The sequence below is a fragment of the Hyperolius riggenbachi genome, chromosome 4 (genome assembly GCF_040937935.1).
Source record: "Hyperolius riggenbachi isolate aHypRig1 chromosome 4, aHypRig1.pri, whole genome shotgun sequence".
In the NCBI taxonomy this organism is placed as follows: Eukaryota; Metazoa; Chordata; class Amphibia; order Anura; family Hyperoliidae; genus Hyperolius; species Hyperolius riggenbachi.
The window spans coordinates 448,165,716-448,186,940 of NC_090649.1; the positions used below are offsets into that span (position 1 = coordinate 448,165,716).

General features: G+C 43.7%; 1 protein-coding gene across 1 annotated transcript in view; it reads left to right on the forward strand.

The window, feature by feature from the left end:
* GLP1R (glucagon like peptide 1 receptor) overlaps positions 1-21,225 on the forward strand; it is a 293,472-nt gene that overhangs the window by 20,833 nt on the left and 251,414 nt on the right. The window contains exon 4 of the mRNA XM_068233438.1: positions 3,067-3,174. Coding sequence (XP_068089539.1) covers positions 3,067-3,174 — 108 coding nt within the window. The remainder of the gene's footprint in view (positions 1-3,066; positions 3,175-21,225) is intronic.

The following is a 21,225-nucleotide window of genomic DNA, read 5'->3' on the forward strand; positions in this document are numbered from 1 at the left end:
TGCCGGTCCCTGTTTATGGAACCTCTTATCTTTATTACATTTATGACTGCATGGCAGTACAAAGCATGCTATCCGCACGCTTCTTGTCCTCATGCAAGGCCTGGGTTGTTGTGTCTCACAAAGCGTGGCCTTCTCCTCCTGCGCCTCCTCCTGTTCCATCACGTCTGCTGCTGCTGGGTTAGCGTTGCCGCGTGGTCCCTGTTTTTTGAACCACTTATCTTTATTACATTTATGACTGCATGGCGGTACAAAGCATGCTATCCGCACGCTTCTTGTCCTCATGCAAGGCCTGGGTTGTTGTGTCTCACAAAGCGTGGCCTTCTCCTCCTGCGCCTCCTCCTGTTCCATCACGTCTGCTGCTGCTGGGTTAGCGTTGCCGCGTGGTCCCTGTTTATTGAACCACTTATCTTTATTACATTTATGACTGCATGGCGGTACAAAGCATGCTATCCGCACGCTTCTTGTCCTCATGCAAGGCCTGGGTTGTTGTGTCTCAAAGCGTGGCCTTCTCCTCCTGCGCCACCCTCCTCCTGTTCCATCACGTGTGCTGCTGCTGGGTTAGCGTTACCGGTCCCTTTTCCTGGAACCTCTTATATGTATTACATTTATGACTGCATGCCGACAAAAAGCATGTTACCTGTGCAAAGAAAACAGACATTTCCCGCATTTAAAAGACAGTTTTCCCTTTGAAACTTTAAAATCGATTTTCTCAAAAACTATAAGCTCTTTTTGCTAACATTTTTTTCCTCTTGTACCCACTCCCAAGGTGCACATACCCTGTAAATTTGGGGTATGTAGCATGTAAGGAGGCTTTACAAAGCACAAAAGTTCGGGTCCCCATTGACTTCCATTATGTTCGGAGTTCGGGTCAAACACCCGAACATCGCGGCCATGTTCGGCCTGTTCGGCCCGAACCCGAACATCTAGATGTTCGCCCAACACTACCTGGAATCAACAGGAAATATCAACAAATGTATTGGCACCTTCATAAATATAAACACCAAGAACTATCAAACATTGCTCATTTCATTTATGGAAGTGAAGTATCCTAAAATAAAATAAAATCTTAAATACAAGTACAGGGCAGAGGGATATAGATCAGTGCTGATTATAAGTCAGATACATGCAGATATTGAAGGGCTAAATGAGTCAGGCAGTTCAAAGATAAACAACTGTTCTCAATCTAATTGAACATCTTGCTTACTTGTGCTAATTAATTATTAAGTAGAATCTTTGGTTAAACTGCTGTGCATGTGTAAACATCCTGGGATCTGCATGAAGTTTGCATACGTTTTGAAAATGTCCCTGTTTCTGACTTACTGTAACTTTGAGTCACTCTCCCCCATCCCCCTCACACACTGAGCAGAAATGATGAGGAACCGGCACACTTGCCCACCTAACACCAATTAAGACCAGGTGCGGTGATTGCTAGTGATGAGCAGAAATTACGCCTATGCATAATTACGCATCGTCATTCACAATTACGCATCGTAATGGTAATGCAAATTTTCAGAGAAAAACATCATTTTTTTGTATGTAATTGTGAGCATTTGTAATTACGCATGAATTTACGTATAATTTTGTGCCGGCTGTAGATAGCACAGCCCCCATACATGCTATTGCTACCAAATTGCTACATATGTTAAGGAGAATACAAGGTAAAAGAAGACTTTTTCAAAAAGACCTTTGACTTTGACTTATACCCACTATTCTCCTTAACATATATGTAGCAATTTTGGTAGCAATAGCATGTATGGGGCTTTACTATGCACCACCAAATTTGGCATTAAATTACGCGTAAATTATGAAAAGTTAATGCGTAATTACGAATGATTAAACAAAGTCAATTGGATTACGAATCCAAAAGTATAGGCATAATTCCGAAAATGTACATGTAATTTTGCGTGATCGTAATTAGCTGATTATCACTGGTGATTGTACTTTGGTTGGGGAGATAATATGCAACATGTTGGGGTATTTTTTGTATCTATAATATCAGTGATGGTGTGTCGGGGCAATTGTTGCAGTTTATATGTGGGATGATTGCTGTGTGGTGTAACTATTGAATTTTAAAGGTGTGGGGACAGGATGAGGAGGGCAGGATGTTTGCTTCAGGCAGCAATAAGTCTAGAACTGGCCCTGTGTCAAATGCTATATATAGTTAATTACAGGCTTGTCTGGACAGGTGTGTCTTGAAAGTACATTTAAAGGTTTCCAGACTCTGACCATAACTGACAGGAGAGCATTCCAAAAGAGAGGACTTGAGATGAAGTGAACAAACTAGAGGACAAGAGGGTCTTCTGGGAGGCGCAAAGCTTTCAGGAGGGATGGTATCTGGAGATGAATGAAGAAATGTATTGAGGGAATGTCTTTTGTAGAGCTTTGTGTTGTAGTGTTAGGAGTTTGAATAGGATTCATTTGGGTATTAGGTAGCAAGCAAAGGGAATGGAAGAGAGGGTCGGGATCAGAAGAGTGGGAGGAGAGATGGATGGGGCTGGTAGCAGAGTTCAGTCGGAGCCAGTCTGTTGTTTGGTAGGCCAAAAAGTAGGGTGTTGCAGTACTCAAGATGGGAAATGATTTAACAAGCAGGAGCCTTTTGTGTAAGGAAGGGGCAAATTCTGGAGATATTTTTGAGATGGAAGCAGCAGGAGGTTGCTAATGTGTTAGTATGTGGTTCAAATGAGAGCACAGAGTGTAGAGTTACCCCCAGACAGCAAGATTTAGGAGTTGAGGTTATTGGGGTGTTTTGCACATTGCTGGTAGAGCTCATGGCTTGAGTATCAGGCACTGGAAACATACATTATTGTTAGTAGAGCTGGATGAATCTTTTGGTGGCCTAGCAGTTGGGGAGGTGCTAATCTTTCCAGCTTGCATACAAATTTAAAGCAGCTCGAAATTGAGCCAGTCAAATGCACTTCCTGTCTGTTTTGTTTGGCCCATTTTCAAATGGCATGCAGAACACCTTTGGTTGTTTACTTTGTGCCTTTTGGGTTGTTTAGTGTGTTGGGATTGGCTGTTCTTTTCCTGTTGCCTTCCTGACCCTGGTTCTATCATCTGTCCCTACAGGTCACTTTTGTAACCGAACATTTGATGATTACGCCTGCTGGCCAGATGGAGTCCCTGGAACCTATGTGAACGTTTCTTGTCCCTGGTACCTGCCATGGGCACACAAGGGTAAGAGCTCTATGTAGACAATGCATGAGTGGTGTAACAGGCATTTGTTCAAAGAAAAATCTCCAATTTTACTGCTTCAGATCTCCTAAATCAGGGGCATCTAAACTTTTTAAGGCAAAGGTGTCATATGGCCATTCTTGAGAGTGCTTGGGGGGGGGGGGGACTAGCTAAATTAAACACATTTTTGCTGATTGCCGTTAGGTATATTATGCTTGTGACATTTTGTCAAATTTAACAATTGCACTGGAAATAACCCCATATACTGTGTGCAGTTAGCACAGTGGCAGCTGCTAATTAGTGCCTGCTACTGGCACAATGGTGGCTGCTACAGTCAGGGCTGCGCCTGGGCGGGTGCTGCGGGTGCATTGCACCCAGGTGCCTCTCTCTGACAGGCACCGGCGGGTTGATATTTAGCTGCCCGTGAATTCCATAAGGAATTCTGCAGCGTCCGTAAAGGCCTGTGAGCAGGAGGAGAGCAGCGCAGTGGAAAGAGAGCTGTGAGCAGCGGTGGAGAAGGGGGGCCATCTCCCCCCCCCCTTCCCTCACCTTCGTGCTCTCCCTCCCTCGCTCTCTCCTCCGGAACTAAGTTCAGAGTGGCTGGCTGGAAGCGGGCGGAACTCACCTCCGTCTCGCTCCAGCGCCGGAAGTTCTGGTTCAGCAGCCGCTGCTCTGGATCAGACCAGACTAGCGGCAAATGGATCCCGCGCCTGCAAGAGATGGAGCCACGGAGGTAAGTTCCGCCCGCTGCCAGCCAGCCACTCTGCACTTAGTTCCCCCTGGCTACATATACTGGGACATATACATCTACCTCCATATACTGGGACATATACCTCTGCCACCATATACTGAGACATATACCTCTGCCTACATATACTGGGACATATACCTCTGCCTCCATATACTGGGACATATACACCTGCCTACATATACTGGGACATATACACCTGCCTACATATACTGGGACATATACACCTGCCTACATATACTGGGACATATACACCTGCCTACATATACTGGGACATATACACCTGCCTACATATACTGGGACATATACACCTGCCTACATATACTGGGACATATACCCCTGCCTACATATACTGGGACATATACCTCTGCCTACATATACTGGGACATATACCTCTGCCTCCATATACTGGGACATATACACCTGCCTACATATACTGGGACATATCCCCCTGGCTACATATACTGGGACATATACCTCTGCCTCCATATACTGGGACATATACCTCTGCCTCCATATACTGGGACATATACCTCTGCCTCCATATACTGGGACATATACCTCTGCCACCATATACTGGGACATATACCTCTGCCTCCATATACTGGGACATATACCTCTGCCTACATATACTGGGACATATACCTCTGCCTCCATATACTGGGACATATACACCTGCCTACATATACTGGGACATATACACCTGCCTACATATACTGGGACATATACCTCTGCCTATATATACTGGGACATATACTCCTGCCTACATATACTGGGACATATACCTCTGCCTACATATACTGGGACATATACCTCTGCCTCCATATACTGGGACATATACACCTGCCTACATATACTGGGACATATACACCTGCCTACATATACTGGGACATATACCTCTGCCTCCATATACTGGGACATATACTCCTGCCTACATATACTGGGACATATACCTCTGCCTACATATACTGGGACATATACCTCTGCCTACATATACTGGGACATATACCTCTGCCTCCATATACTGGGACATATACACCTGCCTACATATACTGGGACATATACACCTGCCTGCATATACTGGGACATATACACCTGCCTACATATACTAGGACATATACACCTGCCTACATATACTGGAACATATACACCTGCCTCCATATTCTGGGACATATACACCTGCCTACATATACTGGGACATATACACCTGCCTACATATACTGGGACATATACTCCTGCCTACATATACTGGGACATATACCTCTGCCTACATATACTGGGACATATACCTCTGCCTCCATATACTGGGACATATACACCTGCCTACATATACTGGGACATATACCTCTGCCTATATATACTGGGACATATACTCCTGCCTACATATACTGGGACATATCCTCCTGGCTACATATACTGGGACATATACCTCTGCCTCCATATACTGGGACATATACCTCTGCCTCCATATACTGGGACATATACCTCTGCCTCCATATACTGGGACATATACCTCTGCCACCATATACTGGGACATATACCTCTGCCTCCATATACTGGGACATATACCTCTGCCTCCATATACTGGGACATATACCTCTGCCTCCATATACTGGGACATATACACCTGCCTACATATACTGGGACATATACACCTGCCTACATATACTGGGACATATACCTCTGCCTATATATACTGGGACATATACTCCTGCCTACATATACTGGGACATATACCTCTGCCTACATATACTGGGACATATACCTCTGCCTCCATATACTGGGACATATACTCCTGCCTACATATACTGGGACATATACACCTGCCTACATATACTGGGACATATACCTCTGCCTATATATACTGGGACATATACTCCTGCCTACATATACTGGGACATATACCTCTGCCTACATATACTGGGCACATATACCCCCTGGCTACATATACTGGGACATATACACCTGCCTACATATACTGGAACATATACACCTGCCTACATATACTGGGACATATACACCTGCCTACATATACTGGGACATATACCTCTGCCTATATGTACTGGGACATATACCTCTGCCTACATGTACTTGGACATATACCTTTGCCTACATATACTGGGACATATACCTCTGCCTACATATACTGGGGACATATACCTCTGCCTACATATACTGGGCACATATACCCCCTGGCTACATATACTGGGATATATACACCTGCCCACATATACTGGGGACATTTACCCCTGCCTACATATACTGGGGACATATACCCCTGCCTACATATACTGGGGACATATACCTCGCCTACATATACTGGGCACATATATCCCTGGCTACATATACTGGGGACACTGGCTGTTTGTCATTATGTGCATTTACTGGTGAAAAGCTGTCTCTTATGTGCATTTACTGGTGAAAAGCTGTCTCTTAAGATGTGCATTTGCTGGTGAAAAGCTGTCCCTTACTATGTGCATTTGCTGGTGAAAAGTGGTTTCTTATTATGTGCATTTACTGGTGAAAAGCGGTCTCTTATTATGTGCATTTGCTGGTGAAAAGCGGTTTCTTATTATGTGCATTTACTGGTGAAAAGCGGTATCTTATTATGTGCATTTACTGGTGAAAAGTGGTCTCTTATTATGTGCATTTACTGGTGAAAAGCGGTCTCTTATTATGTGCATTTACTGGTGAAAAGCTGTCTCTTATTATGTGCATTTACTGGTGAAAAGCTGTCTCTTATTATGTGCATTTACTGGTGAAAAGCTGTCTCTTATTATGTGCATTTACTGGGGAAAAGCTGTCTCTCATTATGTGCATTTACTGATGAAAGGCTGTCTGTCATTACGTGCATTTTCTGGTGAAACGCTGTCTCTTATGTGCATTTACTGGTGAAACGCTGTCTCTTATTTAGTGGGGAAATTTTGTCAGTAAAAATAATCTTTTGTCAGTAAATTTTTAGGTATTCGTCAGTAAAAAATAACGTAAAAGGTTGGCAACACTGGCAGGCTGCATGGCGCAATGGGAAAGATACAGGCAGCCCACCTCACGCTTGGGCTTGGCGGGGGGAGAAGCCGACGACAGTGGCCGCAGGCAGCCATAAATACGCAGTGTGTGACTGTGTCGCACTCGCAGAGCCTCTCAGCCTGAGTCAGTCCAGAGACTAGCGAGGAGAACGCCAGCGCATACCACTAAGGCTGCATCCGAAATTACCACCAGCTCAGTGTGCAGCACCTAAATAGATTTTCTGCACACTTTGCATTCAATTCAGATGCAAATCATATGCAAATCTGCTACTACTTATTATGCAAACAGGAAACTCAGGAGGAGGGGCTGGGAGCAGCTAACCTGACAGTTACATAGTTACAAAGTTAAGAAAAGGTGGGGGGGAAAGGCTGCGCGTCTCTAAAAACATGCTGCAATTGAATGGTTAATCGCACAGGCATACACCGCCTCTGCTAGACTGAAAAATGCATGCCCTGCAATCAAGACAAGTGCTAACATTTATTAAACTAGGAGGAATTTTAGCTTCCAATATGGTTTGCATGCAAAGTATATTATACTAGACACTTGCGCCACGGTGAGGCAAACCTCCGGGCAAGTGACCTAACCTAAATTTAAAACCTTGGGAGCAGCTAAGCAAAAAAAATGTGTAACTTACATTTGGTTGAACAGCGAGGAGAACGCCAGCGCATACCACTAAGGCTGCATCCGAAATAACCACCAGCTCAGTGTGCAGCACCTAAATAGATTTTCTGCACACTTTGCATTCAATTCAGATGCAAATCATATGCAAATCTGCTACTACTTATTATGCAAACAGGAAACTCAGGAGGAGGGGCTGGGAGCAGCTAACCTGACAGTTACATAGTTACAAAGTTAAGAAAAGATGGGGGAAAGGCTGCGCGTCCCTAAACACATGCTGCAATTGAATGGTTAATCGCACAGGCATACACCGCCTCTGCTAGACTGAAAAATGCATGCCCTGCATTCAAGACAAGTGCTAACATTTATTAACCACTTCAGCCTAACTGGACGAAAATTTTCGTCCAGTTAGGCTGCGCTCACTCCCGCGGGTTGCGCGCGCTCCCGCGGGCCCCCCCGTGCGCGCCCCAGCTGCTGGCCGTTAGCCCACCGATCAGTGAAAGGGATTATAAATCCCTTTCGCTGATCGGACCCCCCCGGAGAAAAGCCGACAGCGTCTCTTCAGACGCTGCGGATTTTCTGAGCTCTGGTCTCCTTTCTTCTGCCTGGGAGCGAGATCGATCACTCCCAGGACTTTTTGACTTTGGCCATCTTGTGGTCAAATAGCAAATTACACCAAAAACACACTTTGTGTTAAATAAATACATTTTAATACATTAAAAAAAACCCTGTTTACCTCCCACACCAAAAAAATACCCACATACAAGTTTAAATAAAAAAAAAAAAATTACAATAATAATTAAAAAAAAAAAAAAACCATAAATAGTTACCTAAGGGTCTGAACTTTTTAAATATGCATGTCAAAGGAGTATATCAATATGATTTATTAAATTATGGGCTTCTAAATAGTGATGGACGCAAATTGAAAAAATGCACCTTTATTTCCAAATTGAATATCGGCGCCATACATTGTGAAAGGGACATAATTTAAATGGTGTAATAAGCGGGACAAATTGGTAAATAAAGTACAAAGGTTTTAATTATGGTAGCATGTATTAATTTCAAACTATAATGGCCAAAAGCTGAGGAATAATGATTTTTTTCCATTTCTTTCTTAATATTCCTGTTAAAATGGATTTACAATAAATTAATGCTCAGCAAAATGTATCACCCACAGAAAGCCTAATTGGTGGCGAAAAAAACAAGATATAGATCCATTCATTGTTGCCGAGTAGTGATAAAGTTATTAGCAAATGAATGGGAGGTGAAAGTTGCTCAGATGCAAAAAAATTTCAACCCTGTGGGCTGAAGTGGTTAAACTAGGAGGAACTTTAGCTTCCAATATGGTTTGCATGCAAAGTATATTATACTAGACACTTGCGCCACAGTGAGGCAAACCTCCGGGCAAGTGACCTAACCTAAATTTAAAACCTTGGGAGCAGCTAAGCAAAAAAAATGTGTATTGCAGCATGTGTTTAGGGACGCGCAGCCTTTCCCCCCATCTTTTCTTAACTTTGTAACTATGTAACTGTCAGGTTAGCTGCTCCCAGCCCCTTCTCCTGAGTTTCCTGTTTGCATAATAAGTATTATTTTGAGCAGCGGCCTCGAGTTACTATCCTCACAATGATAAGTACGCTGTTTCGGTACCCCAACTAAGGTGCACACAGTCTCCACATGTTTCACCCCAACAGGGGCTTTGTCCGGGTATAAGCAATAAAATGCAGAAAATGCAGAAAACAAGTGCAAAGTGTGTCAGTGTGACATATTGCAGCATAGATTGCCCGAGCAAGATGAATTGCACCAATCCTGATAATTGAATATAGAGCAGAGCAGGAGGCAGCAGAGGCTCTTTGGGTATATCATCCACCACACATAGTCGTGGAGGAGATGAATACATCTACAGGCTTTCCAGACGGTGAGGGAAATGTAGCAGCATCTGCAGCGGATCTCGGGAACGGCGCCTCGTAGGCCGCCGTGTGTCACTTTATTTGCGAGGAGATTTAGAGACGGTCGTTAGCGCGGCGAGCATCTGGAAAATGGCTGACCCCAGAGAACAGCTGCAACTACTGCATTATTTTATTGAAATTCTCCTCTGCAGAGAAGGACGGCAATCATAAAGCACAAATCGCTTCTCCGCCAAACAAAAATGACACTATCATTCAGCACATTTATTTACATTGTTTCACAGTCTTCCCAAATGGTAAGGAGAGCGTTTGTTTTTTAAAACTGTGATACAACTTTGAGTGATGCAGAGTGAAGTCATGCTATGCCTATTGCAAAGCCTTATGGATGTCTGGAAAGCCCCCACGACGCCAGGCTGAGGAACAGCTCCTAAATAAGCTGGGTAAAGGGTCTGTACCTAATGGGCCGACTGGAATATAGTATCTCTGGAGATGGTCAGTGAGATACGGATAATCCCCGGCTTGCATGCATATTTGATGCAAATTGTAGGCAGACTGGATTTCAGCTGCTCCGTGCCCTGAGACTGATCGCACTTCTGGCAGATGGAGCAGCTGCCCCCCTTTGTCAATAAGAGAAGCCGTAAGGGGATGCAGTAAATAAAAATCATGTTATGTTAAACAATTTATTACAATTTTGTTTTATTTATTTATTTATAATGTGCCCTTAGTTTCCATTGTGATTCACAGACAATGGTGAGTACCTCAGATGCATCCACAGTTCACACATGGTACACTACCACCGGAGCATCCAGCAACAGTGGGTGCAAAATATGTACATTTTTCATACATGGGGGTTGATTCACTAAGACAAATAGCATGTCTTACCTATGCCTGCTAATTGGCAATGACGAGAGCTCCACTCGTCCTGCCCTGAGCCCCTGCGGATCCAATCACTTTAATGGACATTATCTCCGCACTTTGATTGGCCCAATAGGCTGCCTGTCACTTGACCGGAAACTTGACAGGCAGCCTATTGGGCCACTCAAAGTACGGGGATAATATCCTTTCAAGTGATTGGACCTGCAGGAGCTCAGGGTAGGACGAGTGGAGCTCTCGTCATTGCCAATTAGCAGGTATAAGTTCGTAGCACTCGCTATAAGTTCGTAGCACTCGTTCGTAGCACTCGCTATGCTACTCTGATAAGGCATGTTAACGCTGATAAGGCGTGTTGACTTTGATAAGGTTAACTCTGAAGGCATGCTATTTGTCTTAGTGAGTCAAGTCCTAGGTATCATACATACATGTTTGTGTGAAAATATGCACAGCAGAGACAAGAAGCACTTGGGGGTGGAACTGACTGATAATGGACTGGTGCACACCAAGAGCACTTTTAAGAGCCTTCTAAACGCTAGCGCGTTGAAAAGCGCTTGGCTAATGTATTTGTATGGGATGGATCACAACAGAGCAATGTAATTTTTCTCAAATGCAAACGTGGGTCCTGCAGTGTTTTGGAGGCAATTCAGTCTCAGTGTTAAGTGTAGAGAAAGTGATAATTCGCTATAAAAAACACTATAACAGAGCGATTTTCCAAGTTTTTTTTATTACAGTAGCTGTCACTCCCAGCTCTACTGTACAAAAAAAATTACAAATGCTACACCAAAATGCTCCAAAAATGGCTAGGCATACCTAAAAAATCACTAGGCACATGCTTGAAACCCCTCTGAAAAATCACTTCAAAAAACACGCAGCGTTTGCGATTACACTAGCGATTTTTGATGTGCACTGGCCCTGACAAAGATGCCCCATTATGGTGACGTGGTAAAGATAGGTTTTCCTTCTAATGACCACAGATGAGAATAGATTATTTATTTAGAACAGCACAACGCATTTTGACATTTAAACCTGGCTTCATCAGGTGCAATCGCTATTAGAAATTCTACAGAGAGGGAAATGGCGAGCATGCTGAAATCAAGCAGTACCTGACTCATAGCTGGCTGCAGGAAAGGCTTCTCAACAAAAACTTTAAAGCACACACTGCATCACCAGCAGGAACTGTAAACCTCTTCTATCTATTATCTATCTATCTATCTATCTACCTATCTATCTATCTATCCATCTATCTTCCTACCTATTGCTGGGAATACACGGGTCGACTCAGCGGTTCAATTGGCCGCCGGATCGACCCCTGCCGCGTCCTGCCGCTGTCTGGATCGATTCCCGCTCGTCCCCGCGGGTGCTTGCTTATCTTCCACTCGATTCCCCGCTATTGTCCGCCCACGGGGAACGAGCGGTGAATCTATCCGGCGGGTCATCGGACCTGTCGGATATTATCAATCGAGCCATCAGCGGCTCGATTGTTAAGCCTGCCTCGACCCCGTGTATGCCCAGCATAGCTCTTCAATTTTAATTTAATTCATGTCAAACATATCCCTTTCTCTTAAGGGGTGAACTGATTTAGGGAACAACTAAGCAAAGTGACCAAGCAGCTAACTTACCTGGGTGCCTAAGGCCTCTAGGGGGGCGATACAGGCAGCGCCCCATGTGCTCCCTCTGCCTAGCGACACCACCTGTAGCTACACCCCAGTCATCCTCCAGTCAACCCCAGTGTCCCCAATCAGTAGTTAGGAGGGGACACAAAGCAGTTGCACATGACGTCCCTGTATAAACTGCATTGCATTACATGGAACCAGTGTTTCTTTTTCACAAACTGAAGAGATAGACCTGTTGGTTCTGCCATATTTATGTTGGAGAAACAATTGCACAAGATCTATTAGAGAAGAGCTAGGCAGTTCTACATTGTAATAGAGATAGCTCCAGATGAAGCTGGATTTGACTGGCGAAACGTGTTGTAGTGCACTAAATGGATATTAAATCTATATTTGTCAGTGGTAATTAGAAAGTAAGCCAGCATTCACTGCATCACAATTGGAGTGCCGCCTGGCCTTTTAGTTCTCCAATTCCCCTCTCTCAGTGGCTCTCCACTCCTAATAGAATCCCCACTCACCTGCCAAACATTTGGTGGTAGAGAGAGAGAGAGATCCAGCCTTTTGTGGGATTTACTTAGAGAGTTGGAGGCATAATGTAGGGTTAAACCACTCAAGTGGAAGTGAACGTCGCTCATTCTATGAGCAACCCTTGGTGTGAGGATCAAGTATGATTCATTTCATTTATAACTTTCCTTGAGGGTGCAAAATTATGTCCAGCACCCCTGGGTAGTCTCCTCTAGGGGGAGGAGCCTGGTGTTTTGGACTTACAAACTAGAGGAATAAACCTTTGAGGATACTTATCTTGTAAATCTTTTCTCCAACGTTTTTGCTTGAGGTTAACACATTGGGATTGAAGGATTCTGCAGATTTTTACTGCAGTCAAGAGTTTAACCCCTTCACCACAGAAGGTTACAGAAGGTTTTCCCCCCTTGTGCACTGGAGCAATTTCCACCTTTCAGCGCTCCTTCCATTCAATCGCCTATAATGTTATTACTACTTATCACAAAGAAATTGAATATATCTTGTTTTTGTTCACCACAAATTAGGCTTTCTTTGAGTGGTATATTTTGCTAAGAATTATTTTATTCTAAATGCATTTTAACTGTAAAAATAAAAAAAAATTCATTATTTGGCAGGTTTCGGCCATTATAGTTTTAAAATAATACACGCTACCATAGTTAAAACCCACACATTTTATTTGCCCAATTATCCCGGTTATTAAAGCATTTAAAATATTTCCCTATTTTATTTGGAAATAAAGGAGCATTTTTTTTTATTTTGCGCCCATTAATAATTACCAGCCCATAATTCCATAAATTTCATTAATATACCCTCTTGACATACATATTAAAAAGTTCAGTACCTAAGGTAACGATTTATGTATTTTTTTTTGTCATTTTTTTTAAATGCATATAATTTATTTGGGTAATTATGGGATAGTGTGGAGAGATAAGGTACTCATTTTAAATGTATGTGTGGGTCTTTTTATTAAAATAAATGTATGTAGGTGTAATTTTACTTTTTGACCACAAGATGACCTCTCACATTATTTCCTATTCGCTTACTATAAGTACATCAGTAGAAAGTAATGCGTGGATGTGTTACTTCGGAAGATACAATGACGCAGGCATCTCATTGATGCCGGCGATCATTGACACGGGGACTTAGATTAATGAATGGGAACTGTGAATCCTTTCATTGATTTCCCCTCCTAATTGACGGTGGTGAGAACCCACACGCATGTGAATATGGGAGCGTGCAGCGGCTGTTCGTGGCAATAGACATATATCTACACCCCTGGGCAGGAACTGAAGTCCTGCAGGGCATCAATATACTGCTGCGGACGGTATAAGTGGTTAAGAGATGCTTGTTGCTTGGGAGGAAAGCTATGGGGAATTTGACCAATATACTAAAGGATAGAGATGTCACTTTACCAATGAGAATCAGGATAGTCAAAGCGATGGTCTTCCCAGTAGTAGCATATGGCTATAAAGTTGGACTATACAGTAAATAAGATCATGTGTAAAAAAATGTATGCTTTTGAATTGCAGGTGTAGAGAATGCTACTGAGAGTTCCTTGGACTCCCAGAAGATCTAACCAGACAAAACTTACAGAAATAAGCATAAAGACTCCACTAGAAGGGTTGATAATACTACTAAAATGAATACTTTGTTTAAGTAATGAGAAGACCGGATTTTTTTTTGAGGAATCCTCGAAAGAGGACGGCAGAAGTTAAAGTGGACCCAAACTAAAAATACAAGATTTCAGAAATAAAATCTATTTTCTAAATTCTAATAATAAATAGCAGCCTATTTTCAGCTGCATAATGACAAATATAAAATATTTTACACTTATTGGTGGAACCCCTCCCTTCCTTTCAAATTGCCGGGACAGAATCCGGTAAAATGCTGGAGTAGATGGTGTCTGGCAATGGAGGAATTGCTAATGGCTGCCCCCAGTATAACCCTAGTTATGAAAAGAGAAAGGTGAAAAGCAGGCACTGAAATGATCATAGGTTTGAAGGAGTGTTTATTTATCTTTGTATGTGTCAGAGTGGTGCAACTAAAGATTTTGAATTAAAAAAAAAGTTTGGTTTGGGTTCACTTTAAGATGAGGAGACAGCAGCTGTGAAGCTATGAACATGCCTATGCAACAGCTGAAAGAAGAAGTGATTGATACACATCTGTTGTGGAAACGTACATATAGTCATAAAGTGTCGGAGTCAACTTAAAGAATAAGGAGGGTTGACACATTGGGATACACCACTGATGTTAAAAAAGTAAAATAAAGAAATATCTCAAAGCACAAACAACTACTGTAGACCATTTGTTTATAATGTGAGTATTAAATAAAACAGTAAGAAAAAACTTTCCTAAAGTTCTAGTGATTTGGTTAGATGAATGGTTCCAGAGATGGGTGGTGACATTTTAGATTCTCCCATGATTCTTTGCTCTGTTTACCTATGGTGGCCTGGCTGATATTTGGTGAGACGTTAAGCTGTGACAGTGATGAACCTGGAGGACACCCATCAGTCATCTCTGTCCTTCAGATGCTTTTACAGTGGAGAACTTAGAGAAGAACAATGTTTTTAATCTCCCCCAGTAATAGCGAAGTCTGGAGCTAAATATCAGCCGTTGATTAACAGCCGACGCAGAGGCCCTCGTGCCGTAAAATCTCTGCTGGGAACGAAAAGGTCTTTCCCACTCTGATTTTATTATCAATAAATCCTGATTGCCACTTCTCTGGGAGAATTTCCAGCAGGGTTGAGTGACAAGTACACAGTCAGTATTTGGTGATAAACTTTCCAAATGATCTATCTCTAGTTTCTAGCTAAAAGTCTTTAAAGGTGAGCTTCGTGACGTGTCGTTTGACCAGGATGTAAATAGGAATAACATATGTCATTTACACCCATTCGTATTTTTGTCCTCCAAAACTTATTTATGGCAAAACTTCTCAAAAGTGTTCAGTCTCTAAAATCCGACCAATCTCTTCTAAATCATCAGAGAGGGAATGAAACAGTTTGACTGACAGATCCAAGAGTCACATTGAAGAACTATTGTAAAGCTGTTTATTCCTCGTCTATGCTGTGGTGCTCATACATGCTAGGTGGAACTCAGACAAGACAGTCATTCTTGGCCACCTAATCTGAGAATTGAACATGTGTACAGGTGAGTATAGAATAATTGGTTCACAACTGGTAAAGGAGTGTGACAAGGTTGCATGGTCTCTTCTGATTGATTTAGCATCAGCACCAGGAGTTCAATAATGAGCTCCTGGGTGAATGAACCCAGGTTCATTGTGTGTCATCCATCCTCCCCCTTTTATTGCCTCAAACACGTTACTATAGCAGAGTGAGGCATCTGTAGAGTTCTCGGCACCCGAGGTCCCGTTCCCTTAGGCAATAATTGAGCAAGTGTATGCATTCCTATTCTACCAACTATTACTATCACGGTAAGCCCTTTTATGGGTTAATGTAATAATAGGTAAAACAGAGGCGTCAACAAGATTAAAGAGGTAGCGGTGGACTTACCGCCAAGAGGAAGACATAGGTGGACTATTTGGAGGTAAATTTACTGCTACTTTCATTTTACATGTTTTAGTCTATTTTATTGTGTTTTTAGAGTTTTCAAATATTGTTTTACTTACTTTTTACTACATTATCTATTGTCCAACCTTGGTGGAGGGGCATTACTCCAGTTTCAGACACTACAGAGAGCAACTTCGTAACTCGGGTTTGTTCTCCCAGTGGTTGCCTTTGAGGTAACCCGTGTTTGTGAGCATCACTCTACTTTATGTCATTTGAAACCATCTTGATTTGGTACATACTACATTATATTGGGCTCTCAAGATAAGACACAGATCCAGGGGCATAACTACAAATCATGAGGCTCCCCTAGCAAAATTTTGATGGGGCTCCCTCGTGTACCAACCCTTTCCCTTGTCTACCCCGCTGACCCTCACAGCCATGGGGCCCATCTTGCAAGGGTCATAAAACAAATGTGCACAATGTAATCATCACGCTCATAACAAAAAAAAATTGTTCTGAAGGATGGACCCCTTTAACAGAGGGAGTGAAGTGGTAGTTGGGGCCCCCTTACAGATCTGGGCACTCCTGCAGTTAAAGGAACTGCTCCCTTGACATTACGCCCCTTCCACAGAACATTTATATTGCGCTTTTCTCCTGGTGGACTCAAAGCACCAGAGCTGCAGCCACTAGGGCACGCTCAGTAGGCAGCAGTAGTGTTAGGGTGTCTTGCCCAAGGTCTCCCTTACTGAATAGGAGTTGGCCTTACTGAACAGGAAGAGCCAAGATTCAAACCCTGGTCTCTTGTGTTAGAGGCAGAGCCCTTAAAGAGAACCCGAGGTGGGTTTGAAAAATCCTATTAGGACACAGAGGCACATTCTGCATACAATGCCCAGCCTCTGTGTCCTTACAGTGTTCCCCCAGTCTCCCCACTTGCTTTGCTGTCCCCCATAAAAAAAAAACGCCAGGCTAGCGACACGCAGATTGTCGCTAGCTGGCTGTTTACCTGAAGCCTATCTGTCACCGCCGCTCCCTCGCCTCCTGTTTAGCGCGGCTCCCCGCCTGTGTCCCTTCCCTCCCCGCCTCAGTAAGCTTCCTCCAATTGGCTTACAGAGGCGGGGAGGGAAGGGACAGAGGCAGGGAGCCGCACTATAGATGAGGCGGGGGAGCGGCGGTGACAGACAGGCATCAGGTAAACAGCCAGCTAGTGACAATCTCTGTGTTGCTAGCCTGGCGGTTCATATATTGGGGGAGCGCAGAGCAAGGGGGGAGACTGGGGGACACTGTAAGGACAAAGAGGCTGGGCATTGTATGCAGAATGTGCCTCTGTGTCCTAATATTGATGTCACAAACCCACCTTGGGTTCTCTTTAAAGTGGACCTGAACTCAGAATGTCCTCTCTGCTCTAAAAGATGCAAAACAGCATAAGAACCTTTAAACAAAAAAAAATTGTTTGTTACACCCGATACAAATCCTAAAATAACTCTGCACTGTTTTACATCCTGATTCATGGAAGCAGAGATATTGTTAACAGCCTGTGCTTTAAAATAGACATCAGCCTTATCTGCCATGGCATGTGACACAGGGGGGATATCAAATTACAACTAGCTATTAGACACAAATGAGGGGGAATTAGACGGGCTAAACTATCTAAATGTATACAGGGTGCATTTCTCTATGTTTTCCTTCTGTCCTGTGCAAGAGTTCAGGTCCACTTTAACCAGTACACTATCCAGCAATCTGAGGTTTTACTCTTTTGGGATTTTCCTTTTTCGGATAGCTTAGTGGTCTAGCCTTCTGGACATGCTTAGGGTTCGATGTTATAACACCAGAAGTGACTATGCAGCCTTTAGCACAGGGGAAGGGAACCTATTGCCAGATGTGGCTCTTTTGATGGCTGCATCTGGCTCACAGTTAGGGGTTGATTCACTAAGCTACACTGCTCAAGCAGCGCAGCTTAGTGTGGCAGCGCAAGTAACGTTTTCAAAGTCTGCGCACAACTGCTGTAGCATGCACTACTAACTTACTCGTGCTCCCCCAAACGTAACAGCCTCTCCAATTGTGCCACCCTGGACCCTGTCAGATTCTGTGACTTTGTAAGATGAGATCCCCGCACTTTGATTGGCCCAACAGGCTGCCTGTCACTTAAAGGGGCACTATGGTTAAATTCTTTGTTTTTAAGTCACTGTAATATTTGTAGGTGTATGTAGAGCATAGTAGGTTACATGTAATGAGGCAGGTGACATTTTTTTTTTACACTGACATACTGCTTGATTACTTTTAGAGTCACGTCGGCAGATTTAGCTTACCGACGCGACTCAGGGCAATCCATTTAGTTGTAGGAGGCATCTGTACCTGCTGAGTTTTGTCGTTACTGGTTACCCCTGTGTGCTGCGCTGTATGGCTTGTTCCTAATCTCAACCGCACAATCTGCACGTTACACAAATCCCCCATCCGCCGTAAAGAGCAGAATTTCATCTGCTGCGCACACTGGACTACATCATCCCTCCTTGGTGGGACGCAACTGCCGTGTGAGGAGGAACGCTGCGCAGCAAGGACCCCTGTAGCGAAGCTGGCAATGAAACGGACACCTATTGTTGCCAGCTTCGCTACAGGGGTCCTTGCTGCGCAGCGTTCCTCCTCACACGGCAGTTGCGTCCCACCAAGGAGGGATGATGTAGTCCAGTGTGCGCAGCAGATGAAATTCTGCTCTTTACGGCGGATGGGGGATTTGTGTAACGTGCAGATTGTGCGGTTGAGATTAGGAACAAGCCATACAGCGCAGCACACAGGGGTAACCAGTAACGACAAAACTCAGCAGGTACAGATGCCTCCTACAACTAAATGGATTGCCCTGAGTCGCTTCGGTAAGCTAAATCTGCCGACGTGACTCTAAAAGTAATCAAGCAGTATGTCAGTGTAAAAAAAAAATGTCACCTGCCTCATTACATGTAACCTACTATGCTCTACATACACCTACAAATATTACAGTGACTTAAAAACAAAGAATTTAACCATAGTGCCCCTTTAACAGGCAGCCTATTGGGCCAAAGTGCGGGGATCTCGCCCTACAGAGTGAATCAACCCCCAAGTCAGCTAGCTAATTGTAGAAGCGTTAGTCGGTATTTCTCCTGTCTTACTCTCTGGAAAATTGCTGATGTTGCTGAAACCCAAGAGAAGCTGAAGACATGTCTGACAATTCCGATGCCCGGAGGATCAACTGTATAATCATCTCCACGGCAACAGGGACATGAGCCCTTTGCTGCGCATGTGCACTGTCTCAGTTTGAAACATATTGTATGGCTCTCACAGAATTACATTTTAAAATGTGGCGTTTATGCAGGGGCGTAGCAATAGGGGGTGCAGCGGTAGCGACCGCATCGGGGCCCTTGGGCCAGAGGGGCCCCGAAGGGCCCTCCCTCAACTACAGTATTAGCTCTCTATTGGTCCTGTGCTCATAATAATCACTTCTATAGATACTTTGAATAATGGTAATCATTAACAAACTGTTTCCCATCCCTTCCTTGCACCTCTGACTCTGTAGTTGCCATTGGCAGGTTTTGGTGCACCGTATCAATTGCTATGTATAGAGTGCTTGGGGGGCCCCATTGTAAAACTTGCATCGGGGCCCACAGCTCCTTAGCTACGCCACTGCGTTTATGGCTCTCTCAGCCAAAAAGGTTCCTGACCCGGGCTTTAGCAGCATCATTAATATGTTTTCAGTACTTTGGGATGAATGAAATGTCTTCCATTGTAGTTCTGCTGCAAGCTGCTAGTGTAACTTACAGAATAAGGAAATCCCACAGCTTGTCCAAATCAGCTCTCTGGAGTTAGCAGGAATCAGCACCAATAGGTGCATTAAAGATAATGAGTTGCTGCTTAAATTATGTCTAACAAAAAATATAATCTCAAGCCAAATTCAAATTATAATATTGTCTCCAGCATTTATATTGGGCAAATGAATCTTCTGCAGCATTTTACAGCAGACATTAAACATCTACATAATTATTCCTAACTGTAAAAAGCCATTAAGTAATATATTAATATTCAGACACCTTTTTAGTTTTCTAACCACCAGGACCCCAGGGAGAAAATTAAGCTAAACAGTGCTAAATGGGACTGTGGAAGTATTGTAACACTAATCAGGCAGATTGTTTATTTTGTATTTGTATAGCACTGACATCTTCTGCAGCACTGTACAGAGTAAATAGTCATGTCACTGACTGTCCTCAGGGGAGGTCACAGTATAATCATATCATAGTTCTAGTCTAATGTCCCTACCATATTATTATTCTGTATTTATATAGCAGTGACATCTTCTGCAGCACATTACAGAGTACATAGTCATGTCACGGACGGTCCTTAAAGGAGCTCACAATCTAATACCTACCATAGTCTAAGTCTAATGTCCTACCATATTATTATTATGTATTTACAGAACACTGACATCGTCTGCAGCACTGTACAGAGTACATAGTCATGTCACTGACTGTCCTTAGAGGAGCTCACAATCGAATCCCTACCATAGTCATAGTCTAATGTCCTACCAGCTGCGATATGGTTTTTAATTCTCGCTATATTTCTCAGATAGAAGAATGAGGCTTTGAGCCTTTGAAAAAGACTGATACCTGCAATCCTCAGGGAATGCCAAAAGTTCCACACTGTCACCTCCACCAACCACTTGAACTCTTCCCAAAGAGAGTCGATGAAGAATTGTCTCTCTCAGGGCCGGCATTTGCAGTAAGGCAAGGGGGGCAATTGCCCCAGGGCCCCGAGCACTGATGGGGCCCCCAACCTCCACCTCAACATTACTGTGTGTGGTCACGGGATTGCACCGCCGGGGCGGCGGTGCAATCCTGTGCCCCCCTTGGTGCCAAAACCCTGACCTCCCTCCTAATTGATCCATTTTGTCAGACCAATATACCTGCTAGCGGGGCCCCAGCACGATTGCAACATTTGCATTTTACGTGGCTGTCCCGACTGCTATGCTGGAGCTGCTTGTTGACGTCTTCATTCAACTTCCTGTGTGACCCGTCACATGTTACACATGATATGATGCTCCGGGTCACACAGGAAGTTGAATGAAGACGGCTGGCAAGCAACTCCAGCACAGCAGTCGGAATAGCCAGGGAAAATACAAATGCTGCTATCGTGTTGGGGCCCCGCTAGCAGGTATATTGGTCTGACAACACAGATTAATTCGGGGGGAGGTCGGGGGGGGGGGCACAGGAGCCAGCTAGATTAAATTT